The sequence below is a fragment of the Prionailurus viverrinus genome, chromosome D1 (genome assembly GCF_022837055.1).
Source record: "Prionailurus viverrinus isolate Anna chromosome D1, UM_Priviv_1.0, whole genome shotgun sequence".
NCBI classification, from domain to species: domain Eukaryota; kingdom Metazoa; phylum Chordata; class Mammalia; order Carnivora; family Felidae; genus Prionailurus; species Prionailurus viverrinus.
This window is the reverse complement of record NC_062570.1, coordinates 54,474,987-54,497,413: the sequence shown is the minus strand read 5'-3', so window position 1 is coordinate 54,497,413 and position 22,427 is coordinate 54,474,987. Positions and strand designations below refer to the sequence as shown.

Here is a 22,427-nt window from a genome sequence, read left to right as displayed (position 1 = left end):
ATTTTTTGAGAGAAAGAGCGAGAGCTGGGGCGGGGGGGGGGGGGGGGGGGGGCGGTACGGGGACACAGGATCCAAAGCAGGCTCCAGGCTCTGAGCTGTCAGCACAGAGCCCAACAAGAACCATGAACTCACGAACCATTAGATCATGACCTGAGCTGAAGACGGCACTTAACCGACTGAGCCACCCAGGCACCCTAGTATGAAGTTGTTGCTAACATAATTTTAAACATTCTCAACTTCAGCCAATGGGCCACATATGTAAGACATTTGTTATCATTAAACATTGTACAATAAATGAATCTGGATGGTGTCTGAATTCATTGGCCTTTTATTATTCTCATAACCTCTCACATTTATAAACTAAATGCTACCCAATATTTAAAATCATATTTATTTAAATATATATACCCAAAACTCAAATAACGCTATTCTTTAAAACTACAATCAATTCAAACAAAACTGTAACATTTTCAGAAAACAACAAAGGGTTCCTTTTTATTTAATTTTAAAATATTAAGGCAAGTAAGGCAATAACTCTATTAACAGAATCTTGTGCACAAATAAAACTAGATAGATAATCAAAAAAATTTTTAAGGTGGAATATTTTTCCATTTCACCTAAATGCTGACAATAATGTTTAGTGGGCATCCACGAGAAGCAAACATGAAGCAATAACATGTGAGACCTAGATGTCACTTTTCTAGGAACTAAATTATGAGAGACCACACAACCAGGACAGCACCTCTCATGGTTTCAATTAGTGCAAACAGTCAACAGAACATCACACGCATATAAAACATCAGTCTATCACATACAATGTAACCTTGAACAAGTCAGTGAACTTCTCTGAGCTTCAGTTTCCCTACCTAAAATATAGGGACAATAACATCTATCTTCCGTCATATGTAACCTACCTTAAGTATTGTGGCACTTGGTAAAAGTCAATAAATGATAGCTATTAAGAGACAAAACTGTATTTTATCTCTATATATGTAAATATATACATATATGTTTTATTGAATTATCCTCAAATTCCTTTTCTTTTTTTAACCTTTTTTTTTTTTTTTTTTTTTTAGTTTATTTTTGAGAGAGATAGAGCACGGGAGAGGTAGAGAGAGAGGAAGAGAGAGGATCCCAAGCAGGCTCTGTGACAGAGCTCAACACAGGGCTTGAGCCCACAAACTGTGAGATCATGATCCAAGCTGAAACTGAGAATCGGGACGCTCAACTGACTGACTGAGCCACCAAGGAGCCCAAATTCCTTTTCAATAACAACTCATTCTAAATACACAAACAGAACTAAAGATTTCTGCTCTGATTATATAGGTTTTAAATGGCAACTTACTTTCATTCTGCAGGATGTTAATGGCATCATCCATAATGCAGTCTGGTGAAAATCCTGCAGTCTTTGATAATAAACCCAACAATGATGCAATTTTCAATCTCACAGATGGATCATTCTCCTGGAACAAAAGAAGCTGTTGTTAACCTTGATACTCTAGCTAACCAACAAACAGGAACAAACTAGTATCTCAAGAGAGATTCAATGATCCCAGTATTCTAAAGATTTTATTTCTGAAAAATTAACTTTATAATCTTCAGGTGAGAGAGCTTTTCTCAAATCAGTAATGTTACATCTAAATACTGCAAAGTGAGCGGGGATTTTTTATGCCTTCCTGGTATCATTACCTTCCCACCAGAAACATGCTGTCAGGACTAAAAGCGTCCCTCCTCCACTGCGCAGCTACATCAGACATGAGTGCGGCCACGTGCACCACCACCACCAGCACTGGGCTCGCACACTGTTGCCAGTACCACTGCTCTCAGAGGCCCTGAAAACTGGGTGCTGCAGCCACTGCTGCTACCATCAGAATCTCTCACCCTACCTGCTCTTTTGAACCGCCAGATCCTGATCAGAAGTCTGAGGCAGGTCAATCTAACTGTCTGGGTCTAGGGCTTGTGCCTGGGCCCCAGGTGCAAGGGAGCCTAAGAAATGACTAGTCTGGACCTTTTAGCCATGACACTGGGAGGTGGTCTCTAATATGCACCAGGATTTCTACAGTGAAGGATTTCCCCCAAAGTCAAAAAGGAACATGTCCTTTTGTTCATTACGTAGCACAGTATGTGGCACTACATACACATACACACACACACACACACACACACACACACACACACACATAAATGGGAAATGGGGAAAAAAAAAAGTACCTCACCAACGGTAAAATTAGATCAGCGTATATTTCTACACCAAAGACAAAATCACTTAAATGTATGCTCAAAAGATGAAGCGCCTTCTAGATATGACCAACTCCCCACCTCCCATCTACATTCTAAGGAAGTGACAAAGCACAAGGAGGCCTGAAGTGGGAGAAGAAGCAACAGATGTGGAGTCAGAGGATCTAGAATGCTGGCATGCCACTTACCATGGATACAACCTTGGGAAAGTCATTTTCTTGGGAACTTAACCATGGGGAAGAGAAAGGGCTTTGAAATTAGCCAGACCTAAGTCTGAAGCCTGGACTATGTCTTGACATAAGCTCTGTGTCTTGAACAGGCTAACTAACCTCTCTAAGGCTTGCCTGTGAAATATGGCTAACAACAACCTCAGAGGGCACTGAGAGGAAAATGACTAGCACAGGAATGGTACACAGGAGGCAGTCAGGTGTTAGTGCCCTTCTCCCTTCCTCTCCCTAACCATCAATCCTTCATGTGGAGAGTAATAAAACCTGAACTGAACCACTATGAATATGGTATTCACAGGGGTACCATAAAGAGCAAATAAAAACACATGAAAGTTAAGGATGCACTAAGTCTAGAATATGGGAAATTCCACAGGGTGCATACCCTGGTTTTTAAACAAAAAATGGCATTGGTAATGAAAAAGGGTAGAGGATGAAAATACTACAGATTTTAATTTTTTGGATTTTTTTTAAATTAAAAACTTTAATTTTAAGAGAGAGAGATGGTGAGAGGGCATGGGGGGGAGGGAGGGGGAAAGAGGAAGAGAGGAAGAGACAGAGAGAGAATGAGAATGAATCTTAAGCAGGCTCCATGCTCAGCACGGAGCCCAACGCAGGCTTGATCCCACACCCCTGGAGGATCATGACCTGAGCTGAAATCAAGAATCGGACACTCAACGGACTGAGCCACCCAGAGGCCCCAATGCAATGTGTGAATTTTGCTTCAAACAAACCAACCGTACAAAGTCTTAAAACAATCAGTGAAAACAACATGAACTAGGTATATGTTGCTATTAAGGATTACTGTGTGATTTTTTTAAGTTCTAAAAGAAGTCCTTATATGTTAAACATAGATAATTAAGTATTTACAGGTGAAATGATATGCTGCTTGGGATTTGCCCTACCTCAAAAAAGTTGGGGTAGGGGAGCCTGGGTGGCTCAGTCGGTTAAGCGTCTGACTTCGGCTCAGGTCATGATCTCACGGTTTGTGAGTTCGAGCCCCACCATCAGGCTCTGTGCTCACAGCTTGGAGCCTGGAGCCTGCTTTGGATTCTGTGTCTCCCTTTCTCTCTGCTCCTCCCCTGCTTGCACTCTGTCTCTGTCTGTCTCTCTCAAAAATAAACATTAAAAAAAAAAAAAAAGTTGGGATAAATGCATCAAAACAAGAATGGCAAATATTGATAATTATTGAAGCTGGATGAAAATGTCTTGAAGGCTCATATTATTTTCTCTCCTTTTGTATGTATTTGTGGAGTTACCAAACAAAATTTAACTTCTTGGAAAAATCACACCAAAGTACTGTATTCTATCTAAAATGCTTATTAATTTATTTATTCAACATACATACATTGAGTGCCTGTTTTGTGCCAAGCATCATTCTAGCTACTGGGGACACAATGCTGAATAAAGCAGAAGCAATTCCTACTCCCACAGATCTTATATTCAAATGGGTAAGACTGGCAAAAGAAAATGTATCATTTCATGTGGTAAACATTCTGAAGAAAAATAAAGTGTGCAATAGGCTAAAGAGTAAAGTGGGGAGGATATTACAAATAGGATGGTGACGAAAGTCCATTCTGAGGATACAACTTTTGAGAGGACACTTAACTGAGTCAGACACAGCCATAGGAAAATTTAGGGAAGAAGCATTCCAGGCAGAAGAAAGTTACAAACCCAGAATATGGGAAATTATAAAATGCCTTATATAAAACTCTAGAAAAATGCATACAAAACTGTTAGCAGTGATTCTCTCCAGAGTAATCTCTGGAGAGTACATTTCATTTATTAACTGATTTACAGAGGGAAATCTCATTCTTTTATACACTTCTACAGTGCTTGAATTTGTTACAATATTGCCAATGTAATTTTTAAAAAGAGTGTAAATTTTTAAATCTATATAAATATATGCAACCCTTCAAAAGCTCGCAGTCTTCTACAAAAAAGAAGTCTGAGCTGCTTAGCCTGCCACGAAGGCCCCCCCCACGACTGGCCACTACGGCAGCTCCCACACTTCCCTACCAGTGATCCCATGCCACTTCAAGCTTCTGTACTTCCACTTAGATTGTTCTTCTACCTCGTATGCTTTCCCTTTCTCCCATACCCACTCACTCCTGCCCTGGAGGTGTATTTACTCCAGGAAGTCATCTCTGATCCCTGAACTGGACATGGATGCCCTTCCTCTTGGACAACCCCAGGACCTTGGTGCAACCCGTTATCATGCCCTTCACTACAGTGCGCTGTACTTGTGACCGCATCTTCCCTCAACTGGCCTGTGAGCCACTGAAGCGACTAGAAGAATGCGAAGAAAGCCCTGTGTACATTCTGATAAAAATAAAAGGAAGAATACAAGAAAAGGAAGAGCCAAGTGTTCCCCTTAATTCACTCAGTAAATAATTCATCCACTCTCTGCTCACCACGGATTCCCTGCACACTAGGAGCCACCCCGTTTGAGTCCATGGGGATACACTGCCCTTGTGGAAAAGTTTAATGGGCAAGGTAGACATTTATCAAGTAATGTCCACTTAATAATTACAAAGTGGCAAAGTAAAAAGACAGAGTTCTCTGAAAGCATATGACATATCAGACACGACTTTAAAATAACTCTACATATTATGGTCAAAGAGATCCTGATCTATTTTGAGGCAGTGGGAAAAGAATGAACCAATGCTCTGAGTCATGAAAGAATACCACAACTTCCAGAACTGGGAAAAAAAAAAAAAGGGCAATGTGGCTAAAATGTACACAGACATGAGATAGGCTAAAGAGACAAACAGGTACCACATCTTTTTTGAGAATTATGGCAAGTATCTCTGATAGTGCCTACCAGGCAGCAGGAATTCAACACACATTTGTTCACTGTTGAATAAAGAAGTGGATAATCTGTGTCCAAAGAGCAAGAAAAATCCTTCGATGAACTATAAACAGGAGAATGACATTAACAGATCTGAATATTTGAAATATCAATCCAGCCTCAATTCCTTGGAGTGGAAGGGGCAAAAGTAGACAGAGGGACAGATTAAGGGTATATTACAAGTCCGGCCAAAGACATTAGCAAGACTCCCACTTCTGTTAAGGGCGAGGTTAGAGAATTCAGACCAATCTTTCTGCTGAGGAAAACTATAAAGTACTATGGATGTCAAAAAAAAGTGTGTGTGCACATACATATATATGTATGCACGTATACATATGTAAGTGTGGGTATGTATACACGTGTGTATTTGAAAGTATTAGAAAACTAAAAGATACATGAAAAGTTAAAGAAGAATCATGCAGGGAAGGAACCCAGGCAGGTTCGCCTAGAGTGTGGCGCTGCTTTTTCTTCAGGCTTCTGCCAACCAGGGAAATGAGGGAATGGAGAAATGAGTGGCAAAGTAATCAGTGCTTCCGACAGCCAGGTGAGGCCGGGGTGCAATGGCCAGAGCGTAAGGCTAAGGGTAGGAGGGTGAAAAGGGGCAGCCTAATAAACCCCATCACTTTGGATTAGGACCCCGAAAGGCTACAACAGCATAAGTAAGAGTGAAATAAACACAAAGACTTTGGGAGGGACTGCAGCTCAGCTTTGAATCATTTTCATTCCTGAAAAGAAAAAGTTTTCTTGGATTTCTAGATAGAAACAAATACTCTCTGGATTAAAATAAGTCATCCTGGGACCCCAGTGGCTTAGCTGGTTGAGTGTCCGCTTCTTGATTTCAGCTCAAGTCATGATCCCAGGGTCGTGGGATCAAGCCATACATGAGGCTCCAGTGGGATTCTCTCTCTCTCTCCCTCTGCCCCTCTCCCTCACTCTCCCTAAAACAAAAATTTTTAATTAAAATAAGTCATCCTAAGTCTTAAATTATTTTTACAAACAATTTTGGAAATACACTGCCTAATAAGAAATAAAGCATGCTAGCAGATCAGATAACATGAAGAGAAATGATAAGACATAGCCACAGGGATCCATTTACTGGAGTTATCAGCCACAGATTTTAAAATAATTCTGCTCGGGGGCTCCTGGGTGGCTCAGTAGGTTGAGAGTCTGACTCTTCATTTCAGCACGGGTTATGAGATTGAGTCCCACATCAGGGCATGAAGCCTGCTTGGGATTCTTTCTCTCCCTCTCCTTCTGCCCCTGCCTCCCTCCGTCCCTCTATCTCTCTCAAAGCTAACTACATAAATAAAATAATTCTGCTTACGAGAACAATCAACAAAACTAAAAGGTGGTTTATGGAATGGGAAAAGATGACATACCTGATAAAGGGTTAGTATCTAAAATCTATAAGGAACCTATCAAACTCAACACCCAAAAAAACAAATAAGCCAGTTAAGAAATGAGCAGAAGACACAAACAGACATTTTTCCAAAGATATCCAGACGGCTAACAGACACATGAAAAGATGCTCAAAATCACTCATCATCAGGGAAATACAAATCAAAACCACAATGAGATACCACCTCACACCTGTCAGAATGGCTAACATCAACAACTCAGACAACAACAGATGTTGGCGAGGATGCAGAGAAATGGGAACCCTTTTGCACTGTTGGTGGGAATGCAAACCGGCGCGGCCACTCTGGAAAACAGTATGGAGTTTCCTCAAAAAGTTAAAAATAGAACTACCCTACAATCCAGCAACTGCACTACTAGGTATTTACCCAAAGGATACAAAAATACAGTTTCGAAGGGGTACATACACTCATGTTTACAGCAGCATTATCAACAACAGCCAAACTGCGGACAGAGCCGAAATGTCCACTGACTGATAAATGGATAAAGAAGATGTGGTATATATACACAATGGAATATTTCTCAGCCATCAGAAAGAATGAAATCTTGCCATTTGCAACAATATGGATGGAGCTAGGATGTATTATGCTGATTGAAATAAGTCAGAGAAAAACAAATACCATATGATTTCATTCATATGTGAAATTTAAGAACTAAAACAGATGAACACATGGGAGGGGGAAAAAAGAATGAGAAACAAACTATAAGAGACTCTTAATGACAGAAAACAAACTAAGAGTTGATGGAGGAAGGTCGGTGGGGGATAAGCCAGGTGGGTGATGGATATTAAGGAGGGCACTTGTTAGGATGAGTGCTGGGTGTTGTATGTAGGTATTTATCCAAGGAATACAGGTGTGCTGTTTTGAAGGGGCACATGCATCCCAATGTTTATAGCAGCACTGTCAACAATAGCCAAAAAGTATGGAAAGAGCCCAAATGTCCATTGATGGATGAATGGATAAAGAAGATGTGGTATATATATACAATCTAGTATTACTTGGCAACCAAAAAGAATGAAATCTTGCCATTTCCAACTACGTAGCTGGAACTGGAGGGTATTAGGCTAAGTGAAATTAGTCATTCAGAGAAAGACAAATATCGTATGACCTCACTCATATGAGGAATTTAAGAAACAAAAAGATGAATGTAAGGGAAGGGAAGTAAAATAATGTAAAAACAGGGAGGGAGACAAAACATAACTCTTAAATCTAGAGAACAAACAGAGGGTTGTGGGAGGGGGGATGGGCTAAATGGCTAAGGGACATTAAGGAATCTACTCCTGAAATCACTGTTGCACCATATGCTAACTAACTTGGATGTAAATTAAATAAATTTAAGAAAAAAAGAGGAAATTATAAAATTGACACAAGCAACAGACGAAATTAAGAACAAATGGACAGGTTAACAGGAAACTAGACAAGGTGAAGAGAGAACTAGTGAATAAATGATATGTCCAGAACGAAGCACAAGGAGACAAAAGAATGAAAATTCAGAAGAGAAGACAATACAATAAAATGAGATATCTGGGGCATCTGAGTGGCTCAGTTAAGTGTCCAACTCTTGATTTCAGCTCAGGTCATGATCTGACAGTTCATGAGGATTGAGGCCCACACCAGGCTCTCTGCTCAGGATTCCCTTTCTCCCTCTCTCCCTCTGCCCCTCCCCCTTTTGCACCCTCACTCTCTCGAAAGAAAGAAAGAAAGAAAGAAAGAAAGAAAGAAAAGAAAAGTAAAAGTAAAAGTAAAAATAAAAATAAAAATAAAAATAAATAAATTCTGCAAGAATGGAAGTAAAATAAAACTTTTCCGTGCAAAAACAAATGTCAATAAACTTACAATGAATGGAAATATCAGAGGGTAGTCTTCACCCAAAAGGAAAATAATCCCAGATGAATAGTCTCAGATGCAAGAAAGAAAAAAAAAAAAACAATGATAAATACATCTGAGCAGATGATAACTATGTAGGTAAATCTAAATGAATATTGCCTGTACAAAATAACATTGTCTTACAGAGTGAAAAATGGAAAATTAAAATATACAATTACATTCACATTTAAGGCAGGAATATGGATAAAAGGAGGTAAGTCCTCACACTGTCCAAAATGGTAACTGTGCCATATAACATTTGACTTGGATAGGTCTAGAATTCATATTGTATTATACTTCAATAAATTTTTTAAAATTTCACTTCAAATTAAAAAAAAATCATGTTGTAATGGCTAGTTTAACCAGTGAAAAAGTATAAAAGAATGTATAATTCCCAAGCTAATAAAGAGGGATGGTGGAAAGGATAAAAAAAAAAAAATTAGTTCAAAAGGTGGCAAGAAACAAGGAGAAAAAAGAACATTAAACAGGTAAAACAAACAGAAGGCACTTTTTAACATTTTAATTGTTTTTTAACGTTTATTTATTTTTGAGAGAGGGAGAGACAGAGCGTGAGCAGGGAAGGGGCAGACAGAGAGGGAGACACAGGATCTGAAGCAGGCTCCAGGCTCTGAGCTGTCAACACAGAGCCCGACGCAAGGCTCAAACTCAGACTGCGAGATCATGATCTGAGCTGAAGTCAGACACTTAACTGACTGAGCCACCCAGGTGCCCCACAAATAGAAAGCATTTAATAAGGAGGGTAGATTTTAAACCCACGTACAATAATCACATTAAACGTAATGAACTAAATGATCAATTTAAAAAACTTTTTTTAAAAACTAACTACATGTTGTTCACAGGTCATATCTAAAACAAAAAAGCTATAAAAAAGACGAAAATAAAAGATAGTAGTATACCATGCAAACCATAACCAAAAGATAGCTGATATCATTATATTAATATTAAACAAAGTCATTATTTGCTGATATGATTTGTAAAAATTCAAAATAACCTACATATAATGTATTAAAATTGTTAAATGAGCCTAGCAAGGTTATAAGACATAAGAGTTAATAAATAGAAGTCAATTGCATTTCTGATTATCAGCTATGTATTGCTAGAAAATGAAATTTTAGGGGTGCCTGGGTGGCTCAGTTGGTTGAACATCTGACTTCAGCTCAGGTCCTGATCTTGCAGTCTGTGAATTCAAGCCCTGCGTCGGGTTCTGTGTGGACAGCTCGGAGCCTGGCACCTGCTTCGGATTCGGTGTCTCCTGCTCTCTCTGCCCCTTGCCCGCTCACCCTCTCTCTCAAAAATAAACATTAAAAAAAATAAAAGAAAATGATATTTTAAAAATATTATCATTTATAATAACATAAAATATTAAATACCTAGGAATAACCAACAAAATACACAAAACCTCTATGCAGAAAACAATAAAACAGTATTAAAATAGGGATGTACCATGTTTATGGATTGGAAAACCCAATACTATAAAATGTCAATCCCCATATGTCATCAGAACTATAGAGTTAATGCAATCTTAATCAAAATCCTAACAAATTTTGTTTTGGGGCAGAATTTCACAAGCTGATTTCAAAATTCATAAAGAAATGAAAAGATCAAGAATAAGATATTCTTAGAGCAAGGTGAGTGAGTGAACTTGTCCTGCCAGATGTCAAAATTTATTATAATGCTATGCTAAGACAGCATGGTACTGGCATAAGAATAGACAGACCAATGGAAGAGAACAGAAAGCCCTGAAATATCCACATACAGATACTTCATTTACCACAAAGGTGGTACTGCAGAACAATGGAGAAAGGACATTCTTTTCAATAAATGGTGCTGGGACATCTGGATTTCCATATATTCAAGCAACATACACACAAATCAATACCATGTGTGGAAAGCAAATAATAAAGCTTCTAGTAACAATGTAACAAAATGTCTCAATAAGCTCATGGTAGCAAACCCTTCTTATATCAGATAAGAAAAGCCCAAAAATAAATGAAAGGATTGTCAAATTGGGACATATCAAGAACTTTTCATCAAAATACAACATTAAGGGACTAAAAAGAGAGGGAAAGGTGGGAGGGATTAGAAAGGAAAAAGATATTTGAAACACATATAACCATTAAAGCCATTAAAGAACTTGCACCCAGAATATAAAGAATCTACACAAAACAAGAAGGAAAAAGAAAAATATGCAAGAGACATAAACAGGCATTACCCAATTAAACATATTATAGTTGCTCCACTTCATCAGATATCCAAGAAATGCAAATTAAGGCCACAGTGATATACCACACATCACAGAAACTGTCAAAATGAGTAAGATCAACAATTCCAAATGTTGGCAAATACATGCAATTGGAATTCTCACACAGTGTTAACGGGGGTATAAACTGGTACTACCACTTTGAAAAAGTTGGCTCAGTAATTTCACTGCAGGCTATACAAAACACAAAAATGTAAGACATACATACCAGGAGACCTGTACAAAAATGTTCACAGCACTGTTTCTTGTAATAGCTAAAAAGTGGAGACAGCCCAAATGTCCATCAATAATGGAATGGGTAAATAAATTAGGGTATATTCATACAATGAAATCTTCTGCTGTGGTAAAAATGAATGAACTACAGCTACCATCAACAATAAGGATGAACACCATATGTAGAATTTTGAGCAAAAGCCACACATAAAAAGATACATACTGTATTGTCTAATTATATGAAGTTAAAAAAAAAGGGACAAAAATAAATTGTATTTAGGAGTGCAGGTTTAATGGTAAAAAAAATTTTTAAAGGTAGTTAATACCCTGAAAGTCAGGACAGTGGTGGTGATCTTTTGGGAAAGACGTAAATCATTAGAGGGGAGTTTGAGGAGGCTTATGGAAAGCTGGTAATATTCCAATTTCTTGACCTGGATCGTGGTTTCACAGTGTGTTCATGCTGTGGCAGATCAATAGGCTGTATGAGGTTTTTCTACATATTCTTCTTTATGTGTTACATTTCATCGTAAATTTTTTAAAATATAGTTACTTGTATTACTGAGGTAACAGTGGAAACATGATATATTTTGAAAGTAAAATCAACAAGACTTGGTGAGGAAGGGAATATGGGGAAAGGAAAAGGTAAACCATCTTTCTCAGGTTTCTGACTTAAGGGTCTATGTTGATAATGGTAATATTTCCTGAGATAAGGTAGACTGGAGAGTGAACGGAGAGCCTCAATTCAGTTTTAAATATAAAAAAAAAGAGCCAATTCTTTTACAGACTTCAAATCACTGAAATATCACAGAATCAAATAATTGTCTTTCAGAGACAATAGACTAGTCAAATACTAGTCAAAAATAATTTGCAGTCAGAGAGGACAGGAGGAGCCTTTCAACAATCTGGAATGGAGTCACAGACCTCCCAACACAAGAGAGCTGTAGAGAAAACAGAAGAATTGAGCCTAGCAGGTAAGAGGGAGGCAAGGAGGCAAGAATGAGACAAAAAAGAAGAGAGCATCTGACCACTGACATTCTTTATCCATCTGGATACTTTACTTCAGCTCTACTTTCTGAAATTATCCCCTGGTACCCTCAACATCTAAGCTTAAAACAAACTGCCTCCAGGGAAACCCTCTCTAATAACTGCTCTTCTCACCATTAAAATTCTCCTGGTTCAGGCTTTTATCACCTTGCTACAGACTGGCCAGTCTCCTAGTTGGTCACCTAACACCCGTCTTGCCCTTATCCAATTCCTGCATCCTGCATCCCAGAGTGACATGTCTAAAACAAAACCCACACAATACAAGGCCTTTCAATATTTCTAGTCTTATCTCTTTTTTTTTTAATTTTTTTTCAACGTTTATTTATTTTTGGGACAGAGAGAGACACAGCATGAATGGGGGAGGGTCAGAGAGAGAGGGAGACACAGAATTGGAAACAGGCTCCAGGCTCTGAGCCATCAGCCCAGAGCCTGACGCGGGGCTCGAACTCACGGACGGCGAGATCGGACGGCGAGATCGTGACCTGGCTGAAGTCGGGCGCTTAACCGACTGCGCCACCCAGGCGCCCCCTAGTCTTATCTCTTAAAGAGCCACCTGCATTTCTTCTGTGACACGCTATTCCACATTGCCATGCCTTTGCTCACAACTGCTCCTTCTTTCTAAAATGCCTTTCCTCCTGTTTTCCAACTGGCCCAGATCTGTTTTTTAATACTCATCTCAAGCATCACTACTACTCTATAACGCCTTTCTAGACTCCTGCTCCCGAGTAAAACTGATTACCCTCTTCTTCGAGGTCACATGATAACCTGTCCCAGATTTCATAGCACCTATGACACTGTGTTGTTATTATCCATTTATTGTGTTACCTACACAACTAGACTAAGATCAGGGATCACATAATCATCTCTGTATCTCCAACATGAAGCACATGGCCTAGCACAGAGTTAGTATTTAGGGCATTTTGAGAAAACAAAAAAAAAAAATGAACAAATGATTAACTTTAGCCTTACTACTTACTACATATATTGTTTGTTCTACCATCTACCAACTATACTGCTAGCCCCTAAAGGGCAAGGAACATGTCTCACAATTCTACATTCTCCACAGCATCGAGTACATAGTATAAGTGAAGAACCTCTCGCATGAAAGAAGTCCAAATACTGCTACCTGTCCGAAGAAAAATTTGGAGGACAGAAACAGAGGCCCAACTAGTTTATCTACTAAAATATAAGAGACCACATTTCTGGATAACAGAAGAGAGGATTAAAAAAAAAAAACACTATGGTCATCAATCTAGAACTGGATGCACTTGGCATCTCTCCTCATTTCCTTTCGGGCTACAATCTGCTAGACTACTATGAGCAGCATGGCCTGGTTAAAGAGCCTGAGGTATGACATCAGAAGATCGGAGTTCAATTTTTCTGTTAGACATGACAATGGTATTGTGATTATGTCTTTTAAAAAAGTCTTGGAGCATCTGGGTGGCTCGGTTGGTTAAGCGTCCAACTTCAGCTCAGGTCATGACCTCACGGTTTGTGGGTTCAGGCCCCGTGTTGGGCTCTGTGCTGACAGCTCGGAACCTGGAGCCTGCTTCTGATTCTGTGTCTCCCTCCCTCTCTGGCCCTCCCCTGCTCATGCTCTGTCTCCCTCTGTCTCAAAAATAAATAAAACATTAAAAAAAATTTTTTTTGAAAAAAAGAAGTCTTTATTGTTGGGGTGCCTGGGTGGCTCAGTCGGTTAAGTGTCCGACTCTTGGTTTCGGCTCAGGTCATGATCTCAAAGTTTGGTAGGTTCAAGCCCCACATGGGGCTCTGTGCTGGCAGCATGGAACTTGCTTCTCTCGCGCGCTCGCTGGCTCTCTCTCTCTCTCTCTCTCTCTCTCTCTCTGCCCCTCCCCCACTCACACTGTCACTCTCACATAAATAAGCCTTAAAAAAAAATCTTTAGTGTTTAGAGATATAAATTGAAATTTATGAACAAAATGGTATGATACCAGGGAGAACCTGGTGGAGAGGTAAGAGTGGAGGAATTGGGGTGGGGGCCATGGGAATAAAACAAGTTTGGCCACACAATGGTAACTGTTGAAGCTGGGTAATGGGTACATGGAAATTAAACTGCTCTCTTTACTTGTGTATATAATTGAAATGTTTCATGACAAAAAGTTTAAAAAAAAAAAACAGATTTAAATCCAGACCCTCCATTTACTTAGCTGGTCACCTTGTATACTAAACTGCTCCAAACTTAGTTCCTCATCTGGATTACAGATATAACAATGGTGATGTCATCAAGATTAAATAAAATATTACATGTGGAAAGAGCTTTCTAAACTCCAACACACTATATAAATGCTAACTGTTCTTAGAAGTATTATTACAGATGATTAGTGGTAGCAAAGTTATATAATCATATAATAGATAGGTAAATACTGCTAAGAAAACAGATCACTAAGTGTCTGAAAACTAGAGAACAGAAACCCAGATTTAATTCATGTAAAACATGTGGGAAGCATTTATTAACACCCTACAGTGTTCTAGGGACCTTGCCAGGAACTGGGACAGAGATAAACAGATTTGTAGTCTCTGAACTTAGGGGCTTAAAGTCTGAAGGACAGAAACATATATGATGAAAATGGCAATACTTAGAGCTAATAAATGTGCTAACAGACGTGTCCAGTATCTAGAAAAGTGCTGGATATATAATAACCACTTGTTAACTGAGTAAAAAGTCTTACAAAAGCATACACTCATTCATTCAACAAATATTAATTTTACCACACACTGTCAATTTAAATCAACTATCCAGTTAAAAACAAAAATCTCTGTTCAAGATGAGCTTACATTCTAGTATGGGGAAATGGACAAGGGACAAAATAAATGAGAAAATTATATAGATTATAAGAAGTTGGTAAGTGCTATCGAATAAGGCCGTTTCAATTTTAAATACAGAGACAAAAAAAAGGCCTTAATGGAAAAGTGACATTTGAGCTAAGACTTGAACAAAGTGTGGGAAGCAGACATACGAACATCTGAGGGAAGTGTTCTAGGCAGAAGGAAACATAAGTGAAAGACTCTGAGGAAAGGATGTGTTTGGCAGAGAAAGTGGCAGACCAGATCACAGGGCAGTGGGAGGAAGAAAGGGGTTCTAGGCTGGTGGAACAGTGTGTGAAAAGACATGGGTTTCTGAAAACCCACAAAGTCTTTGGACAACTGCAAACATTTCTGGTTAAGCTAGAACATTATATGTGTAAAGGAAAAGACGCTTTATATCATACGTAAAAGACAAAAATAATCATAGTTTGTAGGAAGAACAGACTGAAGGGAAAAAGAAGCTTTTGCAAGTGAACATTTGAAGACATTACTTGCATCCTCACAGATGCAATATGAAATACAAATCTTCATCTATAACAGATTCTTAAAAATTTCAAAAATGTGCTTAACCTAAGTCTAACTTTCAGTTCCTAGTAAATAAAAGGGATATAGAAGCAAGTTAACCCCTAAGCAAGTAAACAAATTCAGAAGACACTTTATAAACAACTGAGTTTATCAGATCAATGTCACCAAAACAATAAATTTGTTCTAGATTAAAAAAGACCAATGCCATGTGTGAATAGTGTTGGTATTTTGATTTCTGGCTCAACCAACAGAGTCACCCAGGTGTCGGTAAGCATCCAACTCTTGATTTCGGCTCAGGTCAGTCAGACTGACCCCCACATTGGGCTCCAAGCTGAGCATGGAGACTACTTGGGATTTTCTCTCTCCCTCCCTCCACCCCTCTTCCGAGCCCATGCATGCATGTGTGTGTGTGCGCGTGTGCGCACACACGCACATGCTCTCTCTCTCAAAATAATTTTTTTTTTAAAGTCCCTTACAAATATTGAACCAGCCCTGCAGCCCGGAATGAATCCCACTCGATCATGGTGAATAATTCTTTTTAAATGCTGTTAAACTCGATTTGCTAGTATCTTGTTGAGAATTTTGCATCCATACTCATCAGGGATATTGACCTGTAGTTCTCTTTTTTTGCTGGGTCTCCGTCTGGTTTGGGAATCAAAGTAATGCTGGCTTCATAGAAGGAGTCTGAAAGTTTTCCTTCCCTTTCTATGTTTTGGAACAGCTTCAGAAGGATAGGTATTATCTCTGTTTAAATATCTGGTAGAATTCCCCTGGGAAGCCATCTGGTCCTGGACTCTAATTTGTTGGGAGATTTTTGGTAACTGATTCAAATTCTTCGCTGGTTATGGATCTGTTCAAATTTTCTGTTCCTTCCCGTTTGAGTTTTGGAAGTGTGTGGGTGTTTAGGAATTTGTCCATTTCTTCCAGGTTGTCCAGTTTGTTGCCCTATAATTTTTCATAGTATTCCCTGATAATTGCTTGTATTCCTAAGGGATTGGTTGTAATAATTCCATTTTCATTCGTGATTTTATCTATTTGGGTCCTCTCTTCTCTTTTTGAGAAGCCTGGCTACAGGTTTATCAATTTTGTTTATTTTTTCAAAAAACCAACTCTTGGTTTCATTGATCTACTCTACTGTTTTTGAGATTCTACTGAACAATTTAGGGAAAAATATCATACTTTAAAAAAAACTTCAGGAAAACAAATAAAGGGAACAAATTTGGCAACATATTAGTTAACTATTAAATCCCAGAGATGGGTATTTGGCAGTTCATTATAGTATTGTCTCTACGTTTCTATAGGCTTAATAATTTTCATAATGAAGTTTAAAACTCTGATTCATCTGTGATTCAAATATTTGGAAATCATTTCTTCCCCCTTACTTACATAAACTGAAAAATAAATACATCTTGTGAATTTCATTTCAGGATTTGGATCTTTTTTATCTCTGCATCTACAGCGCCTGGCACATGGAAGGCACTCACTACAAGACTGCTGAATGAACACCTTCTTACTTATTTTGCAATACTAACCCATTCTGTAGATGTGATAAAATTCTTACACATACTTCCATCAGATCCTCAAGACCATCTTACCTTGTAATAATGTTCCAAGAGAATCCGGACTACTCCCTCCACACTTTCTGCTTCAACAGGCTTCCTGGCAAACTGGAGCAGGTACTGCAAAGCATCTGCTGGGGAGGTAGCTTTACACAGATCTATGTGGAGTGCTGCAGATTTACTTGGTTTTGTCAATCGGAGTTTCTTGGTTGCAATTTCCTCCTGCTGTTGCTGCAAGGGAGTAGGGAAGGTAAGACATGAAAACACAGAGTCTGCAAATTTAACACTGCCTTATTTCCTTATACCAACTAATGTATTTAGCTAATAGACCTAACTTTAGGAAAAAGCAGTGTAATGAACACAAAAAAAGAGCGCTAGATTGGAGACAAGGTTATGAGTCCCCATTTTCCTTTTCACTAGCTCCTACCACTTTGGGCTAGTTATTTCATTTCTCCAAGTCTGTTTCTTTCTCTGTGAAGTAAGTCCACTAACATTTTGTTCTGCCTATCTCTTAGGACTGTTGCAACTTTAGGGTTAAAAGGACATACAAAGGATCTGTTCCATTCTTTATTTAAAAAGAAATCTCAATTCTACAAATATATACCGACTATGCTGAGGCACCCAGCAGGCTCAGCTTCCCTCCTGAGAAAAATGGAACTGATGGGAACTGTCTGCAGCTTACACTGAGTAAAAAGTCTTCCCCTTACTCCAAATGACTACCCAAAGCATTCTGCCTTTATTAAAAGGATGGTTAATATAAAAAAATTTTTTTAAATACCTTGCAAACTGTAGTCACTTAACAAATTTTTCTTTACTGAATAATTATTCAGCATTAGGAGTTGCGTCTGAGTTCTAATTCTGCTGCTGTTCTAAGTAAGTTACAATTTTTACCTTTATTATTTGCAATATGAGAATGATGACACTACTACCTGTTTTTCTCAACTAGGGATCATCATCTGAACCACAGGACACACAAAATTATTTGAGTAACTATTTTCTCAATTCTCCCAAGGATGGTGCATAATTAGAAGCTTTTTAGATGCATTTGTTACATATAATGAGTGCCAAAAAGTTCAGTAAAAGGGAACCTGTCACTCCAGGGCTTAAGTCAGGCCCTGGTGGGTGGGTATAGAAAACATCATAACTAACATAAGGCAAATGTTGTAATCAATAATTTTCCTTAACATCTAATGCACCGTTTTGATATCCTGAGCAATCCCTCTTTACAATGTACAAATGTACGTATCTACAGAGAAAAGATTAGGATTATTCTAGTCAGGAACATAGTATGGCATGATAAAGAGACCAAAAGGTTTTTTTTTTTATTGTTTTTGTTTTTTTTTTTTTTAAGAGACCGAGGGTTTTGAAGCAGAGGAATTTGGGTTCGGTAACCATTTACTAGTCAGGGAGGCCTCTCCTTCTTCTATAAAAGGGAATACACAATACCTATATTGTATGGATATTTGAGAAGTCTATGTCTTTAATTGTACAAATACAAAATAAGCACTAACTACATACCAGTTCTCTCTCCCTCCTTACCTTTATAGCAGAGGGAAAGACAGAAGCACTAAGATCTCATTTCATCACTGTATGGTAATGATTCATGCAGAATGAAGAAATGAGTTCTTTTCCTAAAATCCTTACTCATTCCTATCCTATTCTACGCAAACTCAGTCTTCAGTGTTATCTAGGCTCCAATCAGTACAAAAGCTGAGAAAGATTTTTTTCCCTATAGAGTATGTAAGGGGAAAGACAAACCAATATCTGCTATCAGTCAACCATCAGTAACAGTTTAGTGAGCCAGGACCTATGGTCTATCCAGGGGTGATGGAGAAGTTAGACCTGAGCTGGAGGCAAAGGCAGTGATAAACAGATGACACATTAGAAGCCTGAGGGCACAACATCCTGAATTTATGACTTTTAACATCCTGGTCTAAGGCTTCCAACACCCTGAAGCTGACAGAGCCACAAGTACAGAACTTGCAGCTCTCCTCTTCAACCTCTGCCCCAGAGTAATTTATACCTTCATTATAAACCATAACAGTTCCAACAAGAACCTTGCAGGGCCCAAACCCCCCACCCCAATTGGTAGGAGGAGTCCCTCAGATGACTGGCAACAACCTCAATTGGAGACAGCCCTAGCTATGGCCTATAACCTATGCAAACACAAAAAGACATCTCTAGCTCCAGTGGAATAACCACTTCTGGGCCTGCCCACACTGCCTTCTTGAAAGTGTACTGTCCTTAATAAACTGCTTTGTGCTTGCTACATTCCTTCTGATCATCTTTATTCGAGTTTGGATCACCACATAAATCTTTCTATGGAAAATCCAAGAACTGAGACCTCCATTCATACAACATACAACATAGACTCTCCTGCCCATAACAGGGGACACTGATGAAGCAGGCATTATCTCTGTCCTTAAATAGGCCAGACTGGTAGGGAGATATGCACACTGTGTAAAGTTAATAAAGCGAAAACTCATTAAAGTTGAGGAGGGAGGATACAAGGGGAGGCCAGAAGGAGGAACAGTACTACTCAAGAGTCAACTAGGGAAAGAACTGTCCATTATAGAGTCCAACAGAAGAATCAACAGGAAAGAATCTTCAGTTATAGGCCCCAACAGGGAAAGATGCACATGACCTCTCCTACAAGAAATCAACCACCCTTGCAACTCAGCTAAGGAGAAATTCTCATCACCCTAGACTTTCCCTTCAAAACAACCTCTCCTGGAGGTGCCTGGGTGGCTCAGTCATTTGAGCATAGGACTTTGGATCAGGTCATGATCTCACGGTTCCTAGGTTCGAGCTCTGCATGGGGCTCACTGCTGTCAATGCAGAGCCCACAGAGAGTCCCTCTCTCTATGCCTCTCTCACTCAAAAATAGACAAACATTAAAAAAAAAAAAAAACACACAAAAAAAAACCCCTCTCCTGACTTCCTGCTTCTCCTTGGTTTGCTGGACTTGCCTATGGTTTTGCCATAACTTGCATGCGCCGAATTGCAGTTCTCTGTTATTCCCCAAAAAATACATTTTTGCTGGTAAAATAACTATTTTTAACGTCAATAACTAGTAATTATAGTAGCACTGAGGGGTAAGTACAAATAGACAAACAAGTACAGAGTGCTTGCTACAGAAGCAGAGGAGGAAGAGACAAAACTCTTGCTGAGGTTTTAGTTGTGTCTTGAAGCCAAAATGTGAGAGCAAAAATAAAGGGGAAAATGACATGCATTCCATGTAAAAGAGACAACAGGTATAAGAGTCTGGAGAAGTGTAAACACATGACATGCTGGAGGAAGGGCAAGTAGTCTTGAGAAGTGGGCACAATACAACAATAGGAAGAAAGGAAATCACACTGGGTAACAAAGTGAATGAACTTAATGCCACTGAACTGTATACTTAAAAATGTTTAAAATGTTAAAATATGTATTTTACCACAATTATTTTAAAAAAAAATCATAACACACACACACACATATACACACACGCGCGCAAGTGGGCAAGGGAAACAGATCCAGAAAATTCCAGAAAGCAAACCACAAAAGAAGGAGCTCTGTGAAATAAAAACTTTCCTGAGGAGGCCCTGGCTGGCTCAGTCCATGCAGCATGAGATTCTTGATCTCTGGGTGGTGAGTTCAAGCCCCACACTGAGTGTAGAGATTACTTTAAAATTTTTTTTAAATAATAAAAAATAAAAACTTCCTGAATCTTGACTCATTCTGAAAGTTCAAGAAAACCAATTTCACATAAAATGAAGCAACAAAGTGTCAACGTTAAATCTCAGTTATTTTAAGAAAAAAAAATAATGAGAATAACTTCCCTACAGTGGGAATATGCTACAAAGATGTGGTAAGTGAAATAAGTGAAAACAGGAAGAAAAACTTGATTTTTCAATGGAATCATCCCTCTGTACTATAATCACAGATACGTTTTTCTGTCTCTCCCACCAGTCTGTGAGCTCCTAAAGGAGAAGGACCCTGACCTGTATTGGGCTTTGTAGCTCAACACCTTTCAGTATACCTGATACACAGTGCCACTCATTTACATGAAGGAATGATTTAAATGTTTAAGGACAGTTTCCTGCTGGATGGTCTAAGTCTTGCTACCCTCGAAGTCTAAGGGTCTAGGGGTACTCTACGGATCTAAGGAGGCTTTTGGTCTACCAGCATCAATTGAGGGCTTGTCAGAAATGCAGATTATTGCCTCACCTCCCCCACCCCACTGAGTACAATCTAGATTTTAACAAGATCACCAGGTGATTTGCATAAAAAGTCGAAGAAGCAGCACACTCAAGATAACTTGGGATCAACCTCGACTTTCGCAACACCTATGAGGAGACACGTGGAGAATCACTGCTCTGACAGGGGCTCAGCTCACCTGTCCTTAACTCCAAAGGAAGAAAGTACTTTGCCCTACCTCCTAGGTAAGCTGTTCCACCAATGGAGAGTTCTGCCCCTATGCAGCCTGTGACCCTCACCTGCTTTGGCTGGGTTTTGAGATTTCTAAAGACTCCTCTTTCAACCCCTTAGTTTTGCATACAACCAACTCGTCCCGGGGCGCTTTCTCTGAAATAGGAGTCGGGAGGGGCTCTACCAGTAAATTGGCTCTGAATCCTCTTATCCCTCAAGAAGCTTTCAAGTCCATATGTGTAAAACGAAGGTGCTAATGTAACCCGAATAAACTGAAATAACGGATAAGACATCTTCGTAAATTGTAAAGTGCTATTTGTCCTCGCTAATAATTTTATTTTTTTAGAAGTGTCACACTGCACATATTAATAATGACTACGACAGCAGCTGCAAACGAACACGCCCACTTAAGTGTAGTTTCAGAGAGCCCATCTGAGTAGTCGGCACTCGAACCAGGTTTGCGGCGCCTGTTTTGGCAAAGTGTCTGGAAGGTGAATAACCTTCCCCGCCCGGGACTGGTCCCGGGACCTTTCCTTCGTAAATTACCTGAACCACCTTAGTGAATTCCTCGTACACTCGCTTCTTTAGGTGCGCCGCCATGACTGCCCGCGGACCTTCTCAGCTTCCGTACTCGACAAGGGAGGCGGGGTGGGGGGGGTGGGGCGGTGATGGAATCCGGAAAACTTGTCTAGGCCTGAGGAACTCGCCACAGTCCCACAAGGCAGTGGGGCTCTGGGAAAGAGAGGCCTCTTCCGGCTGCTTGACTGCCCTGCTGCGGTGCAGCCCAATTTGTCCGCCTACACCTCCGGCCCCTGCGGAACGAAAAAGAAGGCGCAGCGTGAGGGGGCGGTGCCTCTGGTGGGAGGAGACTGGATTGGAAGGGTGGAGGAGCCAATGGGAGCCTTTGGGGGCTTGCAGGTGGTCGAAAGACTGGCAAGCCGAGCTAAAGGAGGGTGGAAGTATATAGAGAAAGGG

General features: G+C 39.5%; 1 protein-coding gene across 2 annotated transcripts in view; it reads right to left on the bottom strand.

The window, feature by feature from the left end:
- Nucleotides 1–22,088, bottom strand: part of INTS4 (integrator complex subunit 4) — a 116,087-nt gene extending 93,999 nt beyond the window's left edge. The window contains exons 1-3 of one of the 2 annotated variants that reach the window (XM_047879205.1): nucleotides 21,999–22,088; nucleotides 17,079–17,273; nucleotides 1,346–1,463 (exon numbers count right to left, since the gene is read on the bottom strand). In XM_047879205.1, coding sequence (XP_047735161.1) covers nucleotides 1,346–1,463; nucleotides 17,079–17,273; nucleotides 21,999–22,052 — 367 coding nt within the window. In that variant the 5' untranslated portion in view covers nucleotides 22,053–22,088. Of the gene's footprint in view, nucleotides 1–1,345; nucleotides 1,464–8,564; nucleotides 8,949–17,078; nucleotides 17,274–21,998 lie in introns of those variants that run through there. The other variant, XM_047879206.1, reaches the window with a different exon arrangement.
- Nucleotides 22,089–22,427: the final 339 nt, after the last annotated feature.